We start from the raw sequence: 13931 nt of genomic DNA on the forward strand, positions 1-13931 counted from the left end.
CTAAGCTGATGTCTATTCTATTTGTGGTCTATTTTTTTCTAATTTTTTTATTTCTTATTGTTGAATTATATATTTGTGGGAAGTTTAGATGTGACATCTAAAAAACATCTAGATGTGAATTAGACAAATTGTAAAAAGTATCCTTTAACCATAACATGAATCAAAGGACATCATGTTTTCCATTCCTATCCATGGAATTTGAAATACATGACATTTCAATTTCCTACAAGTTCCTATTATTATAATACTCATACCCACCGAAGCAAAGGATGCCTTAGGCCCAGCAACAAACAAGATTTGAAACTTCATATGAACTTACGAATTTAAGAGGGTTTTTATAAGAGCTGAAAGAATTTCACAAAAAGTGCTGTGTAGGCTACTAGAATTTGAACTTCAGCGAGAATTTTACATCAAACAGTCCAGTGCACTTCCTTTCTGTAAGAAGTTTGCTAGTACAGCAAACAGTTCAGCTCATATCCCTTCCACAAACTGGCCCTACGCGCTTGACATCCTACAACAAATACATGATGGTATAGGAGTAGCATCGTTGCAGGTCAGTGGATGCGCACGACGACGCAAGCGATGTCGTCCTTGCTTCCCCGGGCCACCGCCGAATCCACGAGCTTCACCGCCGCCTTCCGGGCGTCGCGCGTGTCCCTGACCTCGTCCACGGCCTCCTGGTTGGACATAACCTTCCAGAGCCCGTCGCTGGCGACGACGACGAACTCGGTGTCGTCCCCGACGTGCTCGATGGCCACGTCCGGGTCGGAGCTGATGTGCTCCTTGAGTTTCCGGTCACCGAACGCCCGCGACATCGCCAGCGACGCGTCCACGCGAGGCACGTCCCCTGATCAACTCATTCATATATGCACGCATAAGCAACCGCATCAGCATGAAAATTTTCATGGTACCATCAACTCCAAATTTTTAAGTCTCACGGTACCATACCATGCATCTCGGTGACGAAGCCTCCCCTCCTCTCGATGGCGTCGCGCTCCCGGAGCGGCTCGTGGTCCACGGAGAGCTGCCTCGCCCTGCCGCCCTCGCACACGACGGCGCGGGAGTCCCCCACGTTGGCCACCACCAGGGTCTCCCCGTTGAGGAGGATGACCGTCACCGCCGTGGACCCGCCGCGGCGTGGCCTTACTATTTCCTCGCCGTCGGCGGTCACCTTCTTCTTCTTGAGCACCTTCCTGTCGGTGCGGTGGTAGGCGCGCCGTATGGCCCCCATGGTGTCCTCCCAGAAGTCCGGCTCGCCGAGGATGTTGTCGAAGAGGTGGTTCCGGAGGTAGGTGGCGACGTCGGCGCCCAAGTGGCCGTCGAAGACGCCGAAGAGGCCCACCTCGTTGCCGTCGTCCAGGCGCCGGAACTCGGCCACGTGGCGGTCCTCCATGCCGTGCGGCATCTTGCCCTCCACCAGGTGGAAGCCGTAGGTCACCTTCCGCGCCGACGCCTTGCTCTTGCCTCTCCCCGTGGCGCGCACCGCCTCCTGCTCGGCGCCATGGAGGCCGTCGTCTTGGTTTCCAACCTAGAGACATACATACGACGAGAGCACCATCAATCAGCAAAGTGAAGTGCGCACGCAAATCTTCTCGACATGCATGTAGATGTAGGCATTTGGCGGAGCCGTTCAAGCAGGGAACCGGCGCCGAGGCAAACCTTCCGTTGCGCCTGTACAGAGGCCATCTTTGCTTTGCTGGGCATCGAGTAAGGAGATCGAGTTCATGGGCGGGCTCCATTTTAAACTCGTGTGGCTAAGCGGCGAGGGGTTTTCGAGTGTCCAGCCAGCCACGGCGCGCGTGACACGCAACGCGGCGGGCCGGTCTCGTGGCGGCACCAGCTTGACGCACCTGGCGACCAGCTTGCCGCGGTCCGGCTTGGGAGGTGGCTACTCGGTTTGTCGGCCCAGCGGCTTGCCATAATCCCATGTGACCACCTTTGATCGCCCACTAGGTAGGGGTGAAACTGAGACGAGGTAGATATCTAAGAGCATCTCCACCCGCGTCCCCAACAGGTCCTTTCGAAATGTTTTTTTCGTGCCAGCGCTTAAAAATCGGTTCAGTCGCGTCCTTAGGAGTCCGTGTTTCGCCGGTTTAGGCCAAAATTGACGCCGACGGACTGATGACCCACAAGTGTAGGGGATTTATCATAGTTCTTTTGATAAGTAAGAGTGTCGAACCCAACGAGGAGCAGAAGGAAATGACAAACGGTTTTCAGTAAGGTATTTTCTGCAAGCACTGAAATTATCGGTAACAGATAGTTTTGTGATAAGGTAATTTGTAACGGGTAACAAGTAATGAAAATAAACAAGGTGCGGCAAGATGGTCCAATCCTTTTTGTAGCAAATAACAAACTCTTATATAGAGAAAAGCGCTCCCGAGGACACATGGGAATTATCGTCAAGCTAGTTTTCATCACGTTCATATGATTCGCGTTTGTTAGTTTGATAATTTGATATGTGGGTGGACCGGTACTTGGGGACTGCCCTTTCTTGGACAAGTATCCCACTTATGATCAACCCCTATTGTAAGCATCCGCAACTATAAGAGAAGTATTAAGGTAAACCTAACCATAGCATGAAACATATGGATCCAAATCAGCGCCTTACGAAGCAACTCATAAACTATGGTTTAAGCTTCTGTCACTCTAGCAACACATCATCTACCTATTACTTCCCAATGCCTTCCTCTAGGCCCAAACAATTAGAAGTGTCATGTAGTCGATGTTCACATAACACCACTAGAGGACAGACAACATACATCTCATCAAAAAATTGAACGAATACCAAATTCACATGACTACTTATAGCAAGACTTCTCCCATGTCCTCAGGAACAAACGTAACTACTCACAAATCATATTCATGTTCATAATCAGAGGGGTATTAATATGCATAAAGGATCTGAATATATGATCTTCCACCAAATAAACCAACTAGCATCAACTATAAGGAGTAATCAACACTACTAGCAACCCATAGTTACCAATCTGAGGCTTTGGGACAAAGATTGGATACAAGAGATGAACTAGGCTTTGAGAGGAGATGGTGCTGGTGAAGATGTTGATGTAGATTGACCCCCTCCTGATGAGAGGATCGTTGGTGATGACGATGGAGATCATTTCCCCCTCTCGGAGGGAAGTTTCCCTGGCAGAACAGCTCCGCCGGAGCCCTAGATTGGTTCCCCCAAGGTTCCGCCTCGTGACGGCAGAGTTTCTTCCTGAAAGCTTGCTTGTGATTTTTTCCAGGGCGAAAGACTTCATATAGCCAAAGATGGGCACCGGAGGCCTGCCAGGGGGCCCACGAGGCAGGGGGGAGCGCCCGGGGGGTAGGGCGCGCCCCCCACCCTTGTGGCCAGGGTGTGGGCCCCCTTTGTTACTTTCTTCGCTCAGTATTTTTTATTAATTCCAAAAATAACTTTCGTGGAGTTTCAGGACTTTTGGAGTTGTGCAGAATAGGTCTCTAATATTTGCTCCTTTTCCAGCCTAGAATTCCAGCTGCCGGCATTCTTCCTCTTCATGTAAACCTTGTAAAATAAGAGATAATAGGCATAAGTATTGTGACATAACGTGTAATAACAGCCCATAATGCAATAAATATCGATATAAAAGCATGATGCAAAATGGACGTATCAACTCCCCCAAGCTTAGACCTCGCTTGTTCTCAAGCGGAAGCCGATAACGATAAATATGTCCACATGTTTAGAGATAGAGGTGTTGATAAAATAAAATACGTACATGAGGGCACCATGATCATTCTTATAACAGCAACATATATGGATATCGTCATATGATTTCTTATGCTCAAGTAATAATCTATTCACAATGTCAAGTATGAATCAGAAACTTCATTGAGAACTAACAAACTATGATCTCGGTCATTGAAGTAATTGCAATTTATCATAACATCGGAAAGATTCAATATAAGAGCTTTTCAGCAAGTCCACATACTCAACTATCATTTAGTCTTTCATAATTACTAACACTCACGCAATACTTATGGGTATGGAGTTTTAATTGGACACAGAGAAAGATAGGGGCTTATAGTGTTGCCTCCCAACCTTTTACCTCAAGGGTAATGTCAACATTAATAATTCATGCTAACTTACATCCAATTGGATATATATATCAGGATCTTTCCAACACAAGGTGCTTGCCAAAGGATAAAATGTAAAAAGGAAAGGTGAAGATCACCATGACTCTTATATAAGGTAAAAGACAAAAGTAAAAGATAAGCCTTTCATAGAGGGAAGCAGAGGTTGTCGTGTGCTTTTATGGGTGGATGCATGAAATCTTAATGCAAAAGAACGTCACTTTATATTGCCACTTGTGATATGGACCTTTATTATGCAGTACGTCGCTTTTATTGCTTCCATATCACAAGAACGTATAAAGTTTATTTTTCTCCACACTAATAAATCATACATATTTAGAGAGCAATTTTTATTGCATGCAACATGACAACTTACTTGAAGGATCTTACTCAATCCATAGGTAGATATGATGGACACTCATGGCAAAACTGGGTTTAAGGGTATTCAGAAGCACAAGTAGTATCTCTACTTGGTGCAAAGAATTTGGCTAGCATGAGGGGGAAAGGCAAGCTCAACATGTTGGATGATCCATGACAATATACTTTATTTCAGATATAAGAGAACATAACCCATTACATTGTCTTCCTTGTCCAACATCAACTCTTTAGCGTGTCATATTTTAATGAGTGCTCACAATCATAAAAGATGTCCAAGATAGTATATTTATATGTGAAAACCTCTCTTTCTTTATTACTTCCTATTAATTGCAACGATGACCAAAACTATGTTTGTCAACTCTTAACAACTTCTATTCATCATACTCTTTACATGTGAAGTCATTACTCCCCATAAGATCAATATGATCTATTTATTTCTTTTTGTTCTTTCTTTTCTTTTATTCCCTCACGATCATAGCAAGATAATCAAGCCCTTGACTCAACACTAATCTTTATTATATATAGCTCACAGACTCGATTACATACAAGGATCATAAAGCAAAGCTCAAGACTAGATCATACTAAAATTTTATTATACTAGATCAAGATATTACCAAAAGGATCGAACTAAGAAAAACAGTAAAGATAGGAGTGTGATGGTGATACGATACCGGGGCACCTCCCCCAAGCTTGGCAGTTGCCAAGGGGAGTGCCCATACCCATGTGATTATATCTCTTTTGCTGGTGAAGGAGATGGTGGTGATGATGGATAGTCGCACATCGAGCGTAGGAGATCCTCCAATTTGCGAATAATGCCCTTGAGTGCGGTGATATGCTCCTTCAACAAAATATTTTCACGTGTGAGATACTTATTTTATATGCGAGCTAACTCAATCATCTTGAAAGCTTCAATCTCCGTTGGGGTAAGAAGATTGTGATGAGGTTGGAGGATGTCTTCATCTTCTGCTGCCGAACTTGGTCCTTCATGGCCTTCTTGACCCCATCATCATTGTTGATCTCCCCGGATTCTTCTCTCTTCAGCTCTATCTTCATTAGCCAAGCATCGTTGTCACCATTGTTGGAGGAGGGAGACGACATGATGCCTGGCCTTGACAACTCTGGCAGAAAACAGCTCGAAACGAGAACAGAGGATATTTGCGTGGTATGGTGGTCAAAATCTTCGGGAGATTATATAATGAATGTTTACCGACCGAAAGAAGTATTGTGCAAGAAAACAGAGTCTGGGGAGCACACGAGGTGCCCACGAGGCAGGGGGCGCGCCCTCCACCCTCGTGGAAGCCTCGTGTCCTTCCCGGACTACTTCTTATTTTCCTATTTTCTTAAATATTCCAAAACAGAGAAAAATTGCCATTAAAACTGTTTTGGAGTCGGTTTACTTACCGTACCACATACCTATTCCTTTTCGGAGTCTGAAACGTTCTGGAAAGTGTCCCTTATGTATTCCTCTGGGGTTACGGTTTCAATAACATTAGTTTCAACATTTATAGGATTACCTGAGATATAATGTTTGATTCTTTGACCGTTCACCACCTTTGGATTTGTGCCTTCGAAGTTGTTGATTTTTATGGCACCTGAACGATAGACCTCCTCGATAACGTAAGGCCCTTCCCATTTAGAGAGAAGTTTTCCTGCAAAAAATCTTAAACGGGAGTTGAATAACAACACATAATCACCTACATTAAACTCACGCTTTTGAATCCTTTTGTCATGCCATCTTTTAACTTTTTCTTTAAACAGTTTGGCATTCTCATAGGCCTGGGTTCTCCATTCATCAAGTGAGCTAATGTCAAATAGCCTCTTCTCACCGGCAAGTTTGAAATCATAATTGAGCTCTTTAATGGCCCAATATGCTTTATGTTCTAGTTCGAGAGGTAAGTGACATGCTTTTCCATAAACCATTTTATACGAAGACATACCCATAGGATTTTTATATGCAGTTCTATAGGCCCATAATGCATCATCAAGTTTCTTGGACCAATTCTTTCTAGATCTATTAACAGTCTTTTGCAAAATTAATTTGAGCTCTCTATTACTCAATTCTACTTGACCACTAGACTGTGGGTGATATGGGGATGCAATTCTATGATTAACGTCATACTTAGCAAGCATTTTAGAAAAAGCACCATGAATAAAATGTGAACCACCATCAGTCATTAAATATCTAGGGACTCCAAACCTCAGAAAAATAACTTCTTTAAGCATCTTAATAGAGGTGTTATGATCAACACTACTAGTCGGAATAGCTTCTACCCACTTAGTAACGTAATCAACAGCAACTAAAATATGTGTATACCCATTAGAGGAAGGAAACAGTCCCATATAATCAAAGCCCAAACATCAAATGGTTCAATAACGAGTGAATAATTCATAGGCATTTCTTGACGTCTACTAATATTACCAATTCTTTGACATTCATCACAAGATAAGACAAACTTACGGGCATCTTTGAAGAGAGTGGGCCAATAAAAACCGGATTGCAATACCTTATGCGCAGTTCTATCTCCAGCGTGGTGTCCTCCATAAGCTTCGGAGTGGCACTTGCGTAGGATCTGTTTCTGTTCATGCTCAGGTATACAACGTCTAATAACACCATCTACTCCTTCTTTATAAAGGTGTGGGTCATCCCAGAAGTAATGTCTTAAATCATAGAAAAACTTTTTCTTTTGCTGGTATGTGAAACTAGGTGGTATAAATTTAGCAACAATGTAATTAGCATAATCAGCACACCATGGAGCAGTACGAGAAGCATTTACGACAGCTAATTGTTCACCAGGGAAGCTATCATCAATAGGTAGTGGGTCATCAAGAACATTCTCTAACCTAGACAAGTTGTCTGCAACGGGGTTCTCATCTCCCTTTCTATCAATAATATGCAAATCAAATTCTTGTAGCAAGAGAACCCATCTAATAAGTCTAGGTTTAGCATCTTTCTTTTCCATAAGATATTTAATAGCAGCATGATCGGTGTGAACAGTCACTTTGGAATCAACAATATAAGGCCTGAACTTATCACAAGCAAATACAACCGCTAAAAATTCTTTTTTAGTAGTAGCATAATTTCTCTGGGCACTGTTTAGAGTTTTACTAGCATATTGAATAACATTTAACTTCTTATCAATTCTTTGTCCTAGAACAGCACCTACAGCATAATCACTTGCATCACACATAATTTCAAAGGGTAAATTCCAATCAGGTGGCTGAACAATAGGTGCAGAAATCAAAGCTTTCTTAAGTATTTCAAATGCTTCTACACAATCATCATCAAAGAGAAAAGGAACATCTTTTTGTAAGAGATTCGTCAAAGACCTAGAAATTTTTTAGAAGTCCTTAATGAACCTCCTATAAAAACCGGCATGACCAAGGAAACTTCTTATACCTTTAATGTCCTTGGGACACGACATCTTTTCAATAGCATCGACTTTAGCTTTATCAACTTCAATACCTTTTTTAGAAATTTTATGCCCCAAGACAATACCTTCATTAACCATAAAGTGGCACTTCTCCCAATTCAAGACAAGGTTAGTTTCTTCACATCTCTGCAAAACTCTATCAAGGTTGCTCAAGCAATCATCAAAAGAAGTTCCATACATAGAGAAATCATCCATGAAAACCTCAACAATCTTTTCACAAAAGTCAGAGAATATAGCCATCATGCATCTTTCAAAGGTAGCAGGTGCATTACATAAACCAAAAGGCATACGCCCATAAGCAAAGGTACCGAAACGGCAAGTAAAAGTGGTATTTTCTTGATCCTCTTTTGACACAGGTATTTGAGAGAAACCGGAATAACCATCTAGAAAGCAAAAATGTGTATGTCTGGATAATCTTTCTAGCATTTGAACAATAAAAGGTAAAGGGTAATGATCCTTTTTAGTAGCTTTATTTAATTTGCGGAAATCAATTACCATTGTATAACTTGTAATAATTCTTTATGGGATCAATTCATCTTTATCATTAGGAACAACAGTAATACCTCCCTTCTTAGGGACACAATGGATAGGGCTTACCCACTAACTATCAGCAACGGGATAAATTATACCTGCCTCCAGAAGCTTTAGTATTTTTTTCTTACTAATTCTTTCATCTTAGGATTTAACCGTCGTTGGTGATCAACAACCGGTTTAGCGTCTTTCTCCAATTTTATTTTGTGTTGGCATAGAGTGGGACTAATGCCCTTAAGATCATCAAGAGTATATCCAATGGCAGCACGGTGCTTCTTCAGAGTTTTCAATAATTTCTTTTCTTCATGCTATGAAAGGTTAGCACTAATAATAACAGGATATATCTTTTTCTCAGCAAGATAAGCATATTTAAGAGTATCATGTAATGGTTTAAGCTCAAACACGGGATCACCCTTGGGTGGAGGAGGGTCCCCTAGGATTTCAACATGCATGTTGTGTTTCAAAATAGGTCCATGTTTAAAGAATACTTCATCTATTTTCCTTCTTTCATTCATAAACATATCATTTTCATGGTCTAGCAATATATTGTTCTAAAGGGTCATTAGGAGGCACGACAATAGAAGCAAGACCAATAATTTCATCTTTACTAGGCAATTCCTCGTCCGGGGTTGTCTACGAAATTTAGCAAAGTTAAACTCATGAGACATATCCCCCAAACCAATAGTAACAACATCCTTTTCGTAGTCTATCCTAGCATTAACAGTATTCAAGAAGGGTCTACCAAATATGATGGGACAAAAGCTATCTTGTGGGGAACCAAGGACAAGAAAATCAGCAGGATATTTAATTTTCCCACACAAGATTTCAACATCTCTAACAATCCCAACTAGTGAAATAGTGTCTCTATTGGCAAGCTTAATTGTAACATCAATTTCCTCTAACTCAGCAGGTGCAATATCATGCATAATTTCTTTGTATAAAGAGTGAGGTATTGCACTTGCACTAGCACCCATATCACATAATCCATGATAACAATGATCTCCTATCTTAACAGAAATAACAGGCAGGCCTACAACATGTCTATGTTTATTTTTAGCATCAGGTCTAGCAATTCTAGCAGCTTCATTGCAGAAATAAATAACATGCCCTTCAATATTATCAGCCAAGAGATCTTTAACCATAGAAACACTAGGTTCAACTTTAATTTGCTCAGGGGGTTTGGGTGTCTTAATGTTACTTTTGTTGACCACAGTTGAAGCTTTAGCATGATCCTTTATTCTAACAGGGAAAGGTGGTTTCTCAATATAAGCAGTATGAACGACAGGATCATTATAAGTGATAGTCTTTTCTTCAACTTTAATAGGTGCAACTACTTTTACTTCAGTGGGAGGATTATATTTAAACCACTTCTCCTTTGCGAGATCAACATGAGCTGCAAAGGATTCACAAAAAGAAGCTACTATCTCAGAGTCAAGTCCATATTTAGTGCTAAATTCACGGAAAACATCGGTATCCATAAAAGATTTAACACAATCAAACTTAGGTGTTATACCCGACTCCTTACCTTCGTCGAGATCTCAATCTTCAGAGTTGCGTTTAATTCTTTCCAATAAATCCCATTTGAATTCAATAGTCTTCATCATAAAAGAGCCAGTACAAGAAGTATCAAGCATGGACCGATTATTGAGAGAAAGCCGAGCATAAAAATTTTGAATAATCATTTCTCTTGAGAGCTCATGATTGGGGCATGAATATAACATTGACTTAAGACTCCCCCAAGCTTGAGCGATGTTTTCTCCTTTGCGAGGCCAAAAATTATATATATAATTACGATCACGATGAACAAGATGCATAGGATAAAACTTCTGATGAAATTTCAATTTCAGTCGGTTGTAGTTCCATGATCCCATATCATCACATAGCCTAAACCATGTCAATGCCTCTCCCTTCAGAGATAAAGGGAAGACCTTCTTCTTGATAACATCCTCGGGCATACCTGCAAGCTTAAATAATCCACAAACTTCATCCACATAGATTAGGTGCAAATCGGGATGTAATGTTCCATCTCCTGTAAAAGGATTAGCTAGCAGTTTATCTATCATACCCGAAGGAATTTCAAAGTGAACATTTTCAGTAGGTTCAGTAGGTTGAGGAGCAACTCTTTGCTCTACTGGTCGGGGTGAAGATACCCCGAACAAGCCCCTCAGAGGATTACTTTCCATAGTAACAAGTGACAGTAAATTTCAGCACACTATATAAATTTTTCCTTACCAAATTCCACCTACCAAAGGCGCTTCACTCCCCGGCAACGGCGCCAGAAAAGAGTCTTGATGACCCACAAGTGTAGGGGATCTATCGTAGTCCTTTCGATAAGTAAGAGTGTCGAACCCAACGAGGAGCAGAAGGAAATGACAAGCGGTTTTCAGTAAGGTATTCTCAACTATGATTGTGACAATAAAAATGGGTAGCACGTGGTGGAAATTGATGGATGGGGTGGTGGACAACGGAAAGGATAACGATGCAGCGGCGATGTGACTAATGTGAACAGAACTCGGAACTCTAAACGAACTAGACACTAAGACCAGCAACTCGACACGATGATGCAACCGATAATTCAATAATGCAAACAATGAAAAGAGAATTGCAAAGGCTCAGACTGGCTAGGACAAAGGATGAATAGATCTAACTTTTTTTATGGATTTTTCTTGGTTAATAGGTAAGGAAATAAATCTAATCTAGGGATAACTGGAAATTCTCACCGAGCAACCTGAAAACTGATACCACTTGATAGAGGCGAGGGTCCCGATCTTTCGATAAGATGATAACTATCGATTTGGTGGAGACGACTTTGACGATCCGACTACAAACGTGCTACGACATTGCGCCTTAGCAATCGCTAAACCAACTCCGAGAGGTTATTGACCACGTCGGAGCACGATCAACCTGACCACAAAGGTCTATTCCTGCAAGCAATCGAAGAACAAGCAAGAATATGATAAAGCAATCTGAATATTGCGAATATACATGAAGTATTGATAAAGGTGGGGATCCGGAAGCGGTCTTGGTCTGGTCGTTGGACACAAACGAAGTACACGAAGTTGCAATGGCTAACTTTTAACTAAACAAATCCCAAGCAAAAAGCTACTAGATGGATCTACTTATATAGGAGCAAGGGGTGGCGGCCAAGGAGGTGGGAGGACGTCCCAAGGCAGCCTAAAACTAACCCTAGGTCGTACAAGGCTCATGGGCCCAAGTGGAGGTGATGCAACACCTTTGGACTTGTTGTTTGACTCGGATTCTACTGCAGCGTCAGATTGTTTCGTCGACATCTCAACGCTTCGGACGAATTTGAAGGTGAATCTAATTGGGTTGGAAAGAGCACGAAATCTACTTTCCAACAAAAAAAGAATCACCCAATTCGGAGTCCGTATGAAAAAGTTGTTGGCGTTTTGAGTCAGGTATATATGTGCAGTCCGAATCTGAATCTAGAACGTGAGAGACTTGGACTCTATCTTCTCTTGGCCCAAAAGTAACGTGAGAGGACTTTTTGGACAGAACCTAAACTTCTCCTTTTCCCTTATCTTCATATGTGGATTGTACAAATGTCCCGTACACCTGCAATTAGACAAAACACAAAAGTGTGTGAAGTATTTTTGTTCTGGATAACATAAATAGATTATTGAATAGTTTGCACTAAAATCACCTGACAAATATGCGTGTATGCAATATTTTTGGTCATATCCAAGATAGTCATGTCCTCATCATAAACACTGAAATTATCGGTAACAGATAGTTTTGTGATAAGGTAATTTGTAACGGGTAACAAGTAATGAAAGTAAACAAGGTGCAGCAAGATGGCCCAATCCTTTTTGTAGCAAAGGACAAACTCTTATATAGAGAAAAGCGCTCCCGAGGACGCATGGGAATTATTGTCAAGCTAGTTTTCATCACGCTCATATGATTCGCGTTTGTTATTTTGATAATTTGGTATGTGGGTGGACCGGTGCTTGGATACTACCCTTTCTTGGACAAGTATCCCACTTATGATTAACCCCTATTGCAAGCATCCACAACTACAAAAGAAGTATTAAGGTAAACCTAACCATAGCATGAAACATATGGATCCAAATCAGCCCCTTACGAAGCAACTCATAAACTAGGGTTTAAGCTTCTGTCACTCTAGCAACCCATCATCTACCTATTACTTCCCAATGCCTTCCTCTAGGCCCAAACAATGGTGAAGTGTCATGTAGTCGACGTTCACATAACACCACTAGAGGAAAGACAACATACATCTCATCAAAAAATCGAACGAATACCAAATTCACATGACTACTTATAGCAAGACTTCTCTCATGTCCTCAGGAACAAACGTAACTACTCACAAATCATATTCATGTTCATAATTAGAGGGGTATTAATATGCATAAAGGATCTGAACATATGATCTTCCACCAAATAAACCAACTAGCATCAACTACAAGAAGTAATCAACACTACTAGCAACCCACAGGTACCAATCTGAGGCTTTGGGACAAATATTGGATACAAGAGATGAACTAGGGATTGAGAGGAGATGGTGCTGGTAAAGATTGACCCCCTCCTGATGAGAGAATCGTTGGTGATGACGATGACGATGATTTCCTCCTCCCGGTGGGAAGTTTCCCCGACAGAACAGCTCCGCCGGAGCCCTAGATTGTTTCCGCCTCGTGGCGGCAGAGTTTCTTCCCGAAAGCTTGCTTGTGATTTTTTCCAGGGCGAAACACTTTATATAGCCAAAGATGGGCACAGGAGGCCTGCCAGGGGGGCCACGAGGCAGGGGGCGCGCCCAGGGGGGTAGGGCGCGCCCCCCACCATCGTGGCCAGGGTGTGGGCCCCCTCTGGTACTTTCTTCGCCCAGTATTTTTTATTAATTCCAAAAATAACTTCCGTGGAGTTTCAGGACTTTTGGAGTTGTGCAGAATAGGTCTCTAATATTTGCTCCTTTTCCAGCCCAGAATTCCAGCTGCCGGCATTCTCCCTCTTCATGTAAACCTTGTAAAATAAGAGAGAATAGGCATAAGTATTGTGACATAACGTGTAATAACAGCCCATAATGCAATAAATATCGATATAAAAGCATGATTCAAAATGGACGTATCACGGACCCAGGCCGAACCCGACGCGCTAGGAGGCGCCTGGGGGCGCCGGGGCGAGACGTTTTGGCGCGAAAGCAGATGGGCCTGCCGAGTCAGCGACACGCCGCTTCGTCCAGCCACGCGTCGCCCGGTATGCAACCCGACGCCGCCTAGCCACGACTATAAAAGGCGGCCTCCCTGCTGGTGGATGCCACAGCTCTCATTTTCCCCCTCTCTGGCGCAGAAAGCAGAACTCCCCCTCTTCCCACCGACAAAGAAAGATGGCCGAGAGGTTCCCAGGCGACGGCGAACGGATTCGGCTGCCGCCACCTCCAAGAGGCGGAGGCGCGGCTGCTGTACGAGGCGGAGTACCCGGCGCCCCCGGACATGCGGGTGCCAGGGACGTGGAGGCTGAGCGCCGGCA

The 13931-nt window shown here is 42.7% G+C and overlaps 1 protein-coding gene across 1 annotated transcript; it reads right to left on the bottom strand.

Moving 5' to 3' along the window:
• Nucleotides 1-365: 365 nt before the first annotated feature.
• LOC123049183 (probable protein phosphatase 2C 58) lies at nt 366-1798 on the bottom strand. The gene is made up of 3 exons (XM_044472159.1): nt 1660-1798; nt 949-1528; nt 366-847 (listed from the first exon to the last, which is right to left on the bottom strand). Exons 1-3 carry the CDS (start codon nt 1702-1704, stop codon nt 555-557), a joined length of 918 nt encoding a protein of 305 aa, XP_044328094.1. The 5' UTR covers nt 1705-1798; the 3' UTR covers nt 366-554.
• Between the last annotated feature and the right edge of the window lie 12133 nt (nt 1799-13931).

Source organism: Triticum aestivum, chromosome 2D, assembly GCF_018294505.1.
Source record: "Triticum aestivum cultivar Chinese Spring chromosome 2D, IWGSC CS RefSeq v2.1, whole genome shotgun sequence".
Classification (NCBI taxonomy): domain Eukaryota; kingdom Viridiplantae; phylum Streptophyta; class Magnoliopsida; order Poales; family Poaceae; genus Triticum; species Triticum aestivum.

What these genes read in the sequence shown, in the direction of transcription:
- LOC123049183 (XM_044472159.1), bottom strand. Translation starts at nt 1,704, where the DNA reads ATGCCCAGCAAAGCAAAGATGGCCTCTGTACAGGCGCAACGGAAG. An exon ending in CTGTACAGGCGCAACGGAAG is followed by an intron (nt 1,529 to 1,659) that starts GTTTGCCTCGGC and finishes GTATGTCTCTAG; the next exon opens with GTTGGAAACCAAGACGACGG. An exon ending in CTTCGTCACCGAGATGCATG is followed by an intron (nt 848 to 948) that starts GTATGGTACCGT and finishes TGAGTTGATCAG; the next exon opens with GGGACGTGCCTCGCGTGGAC.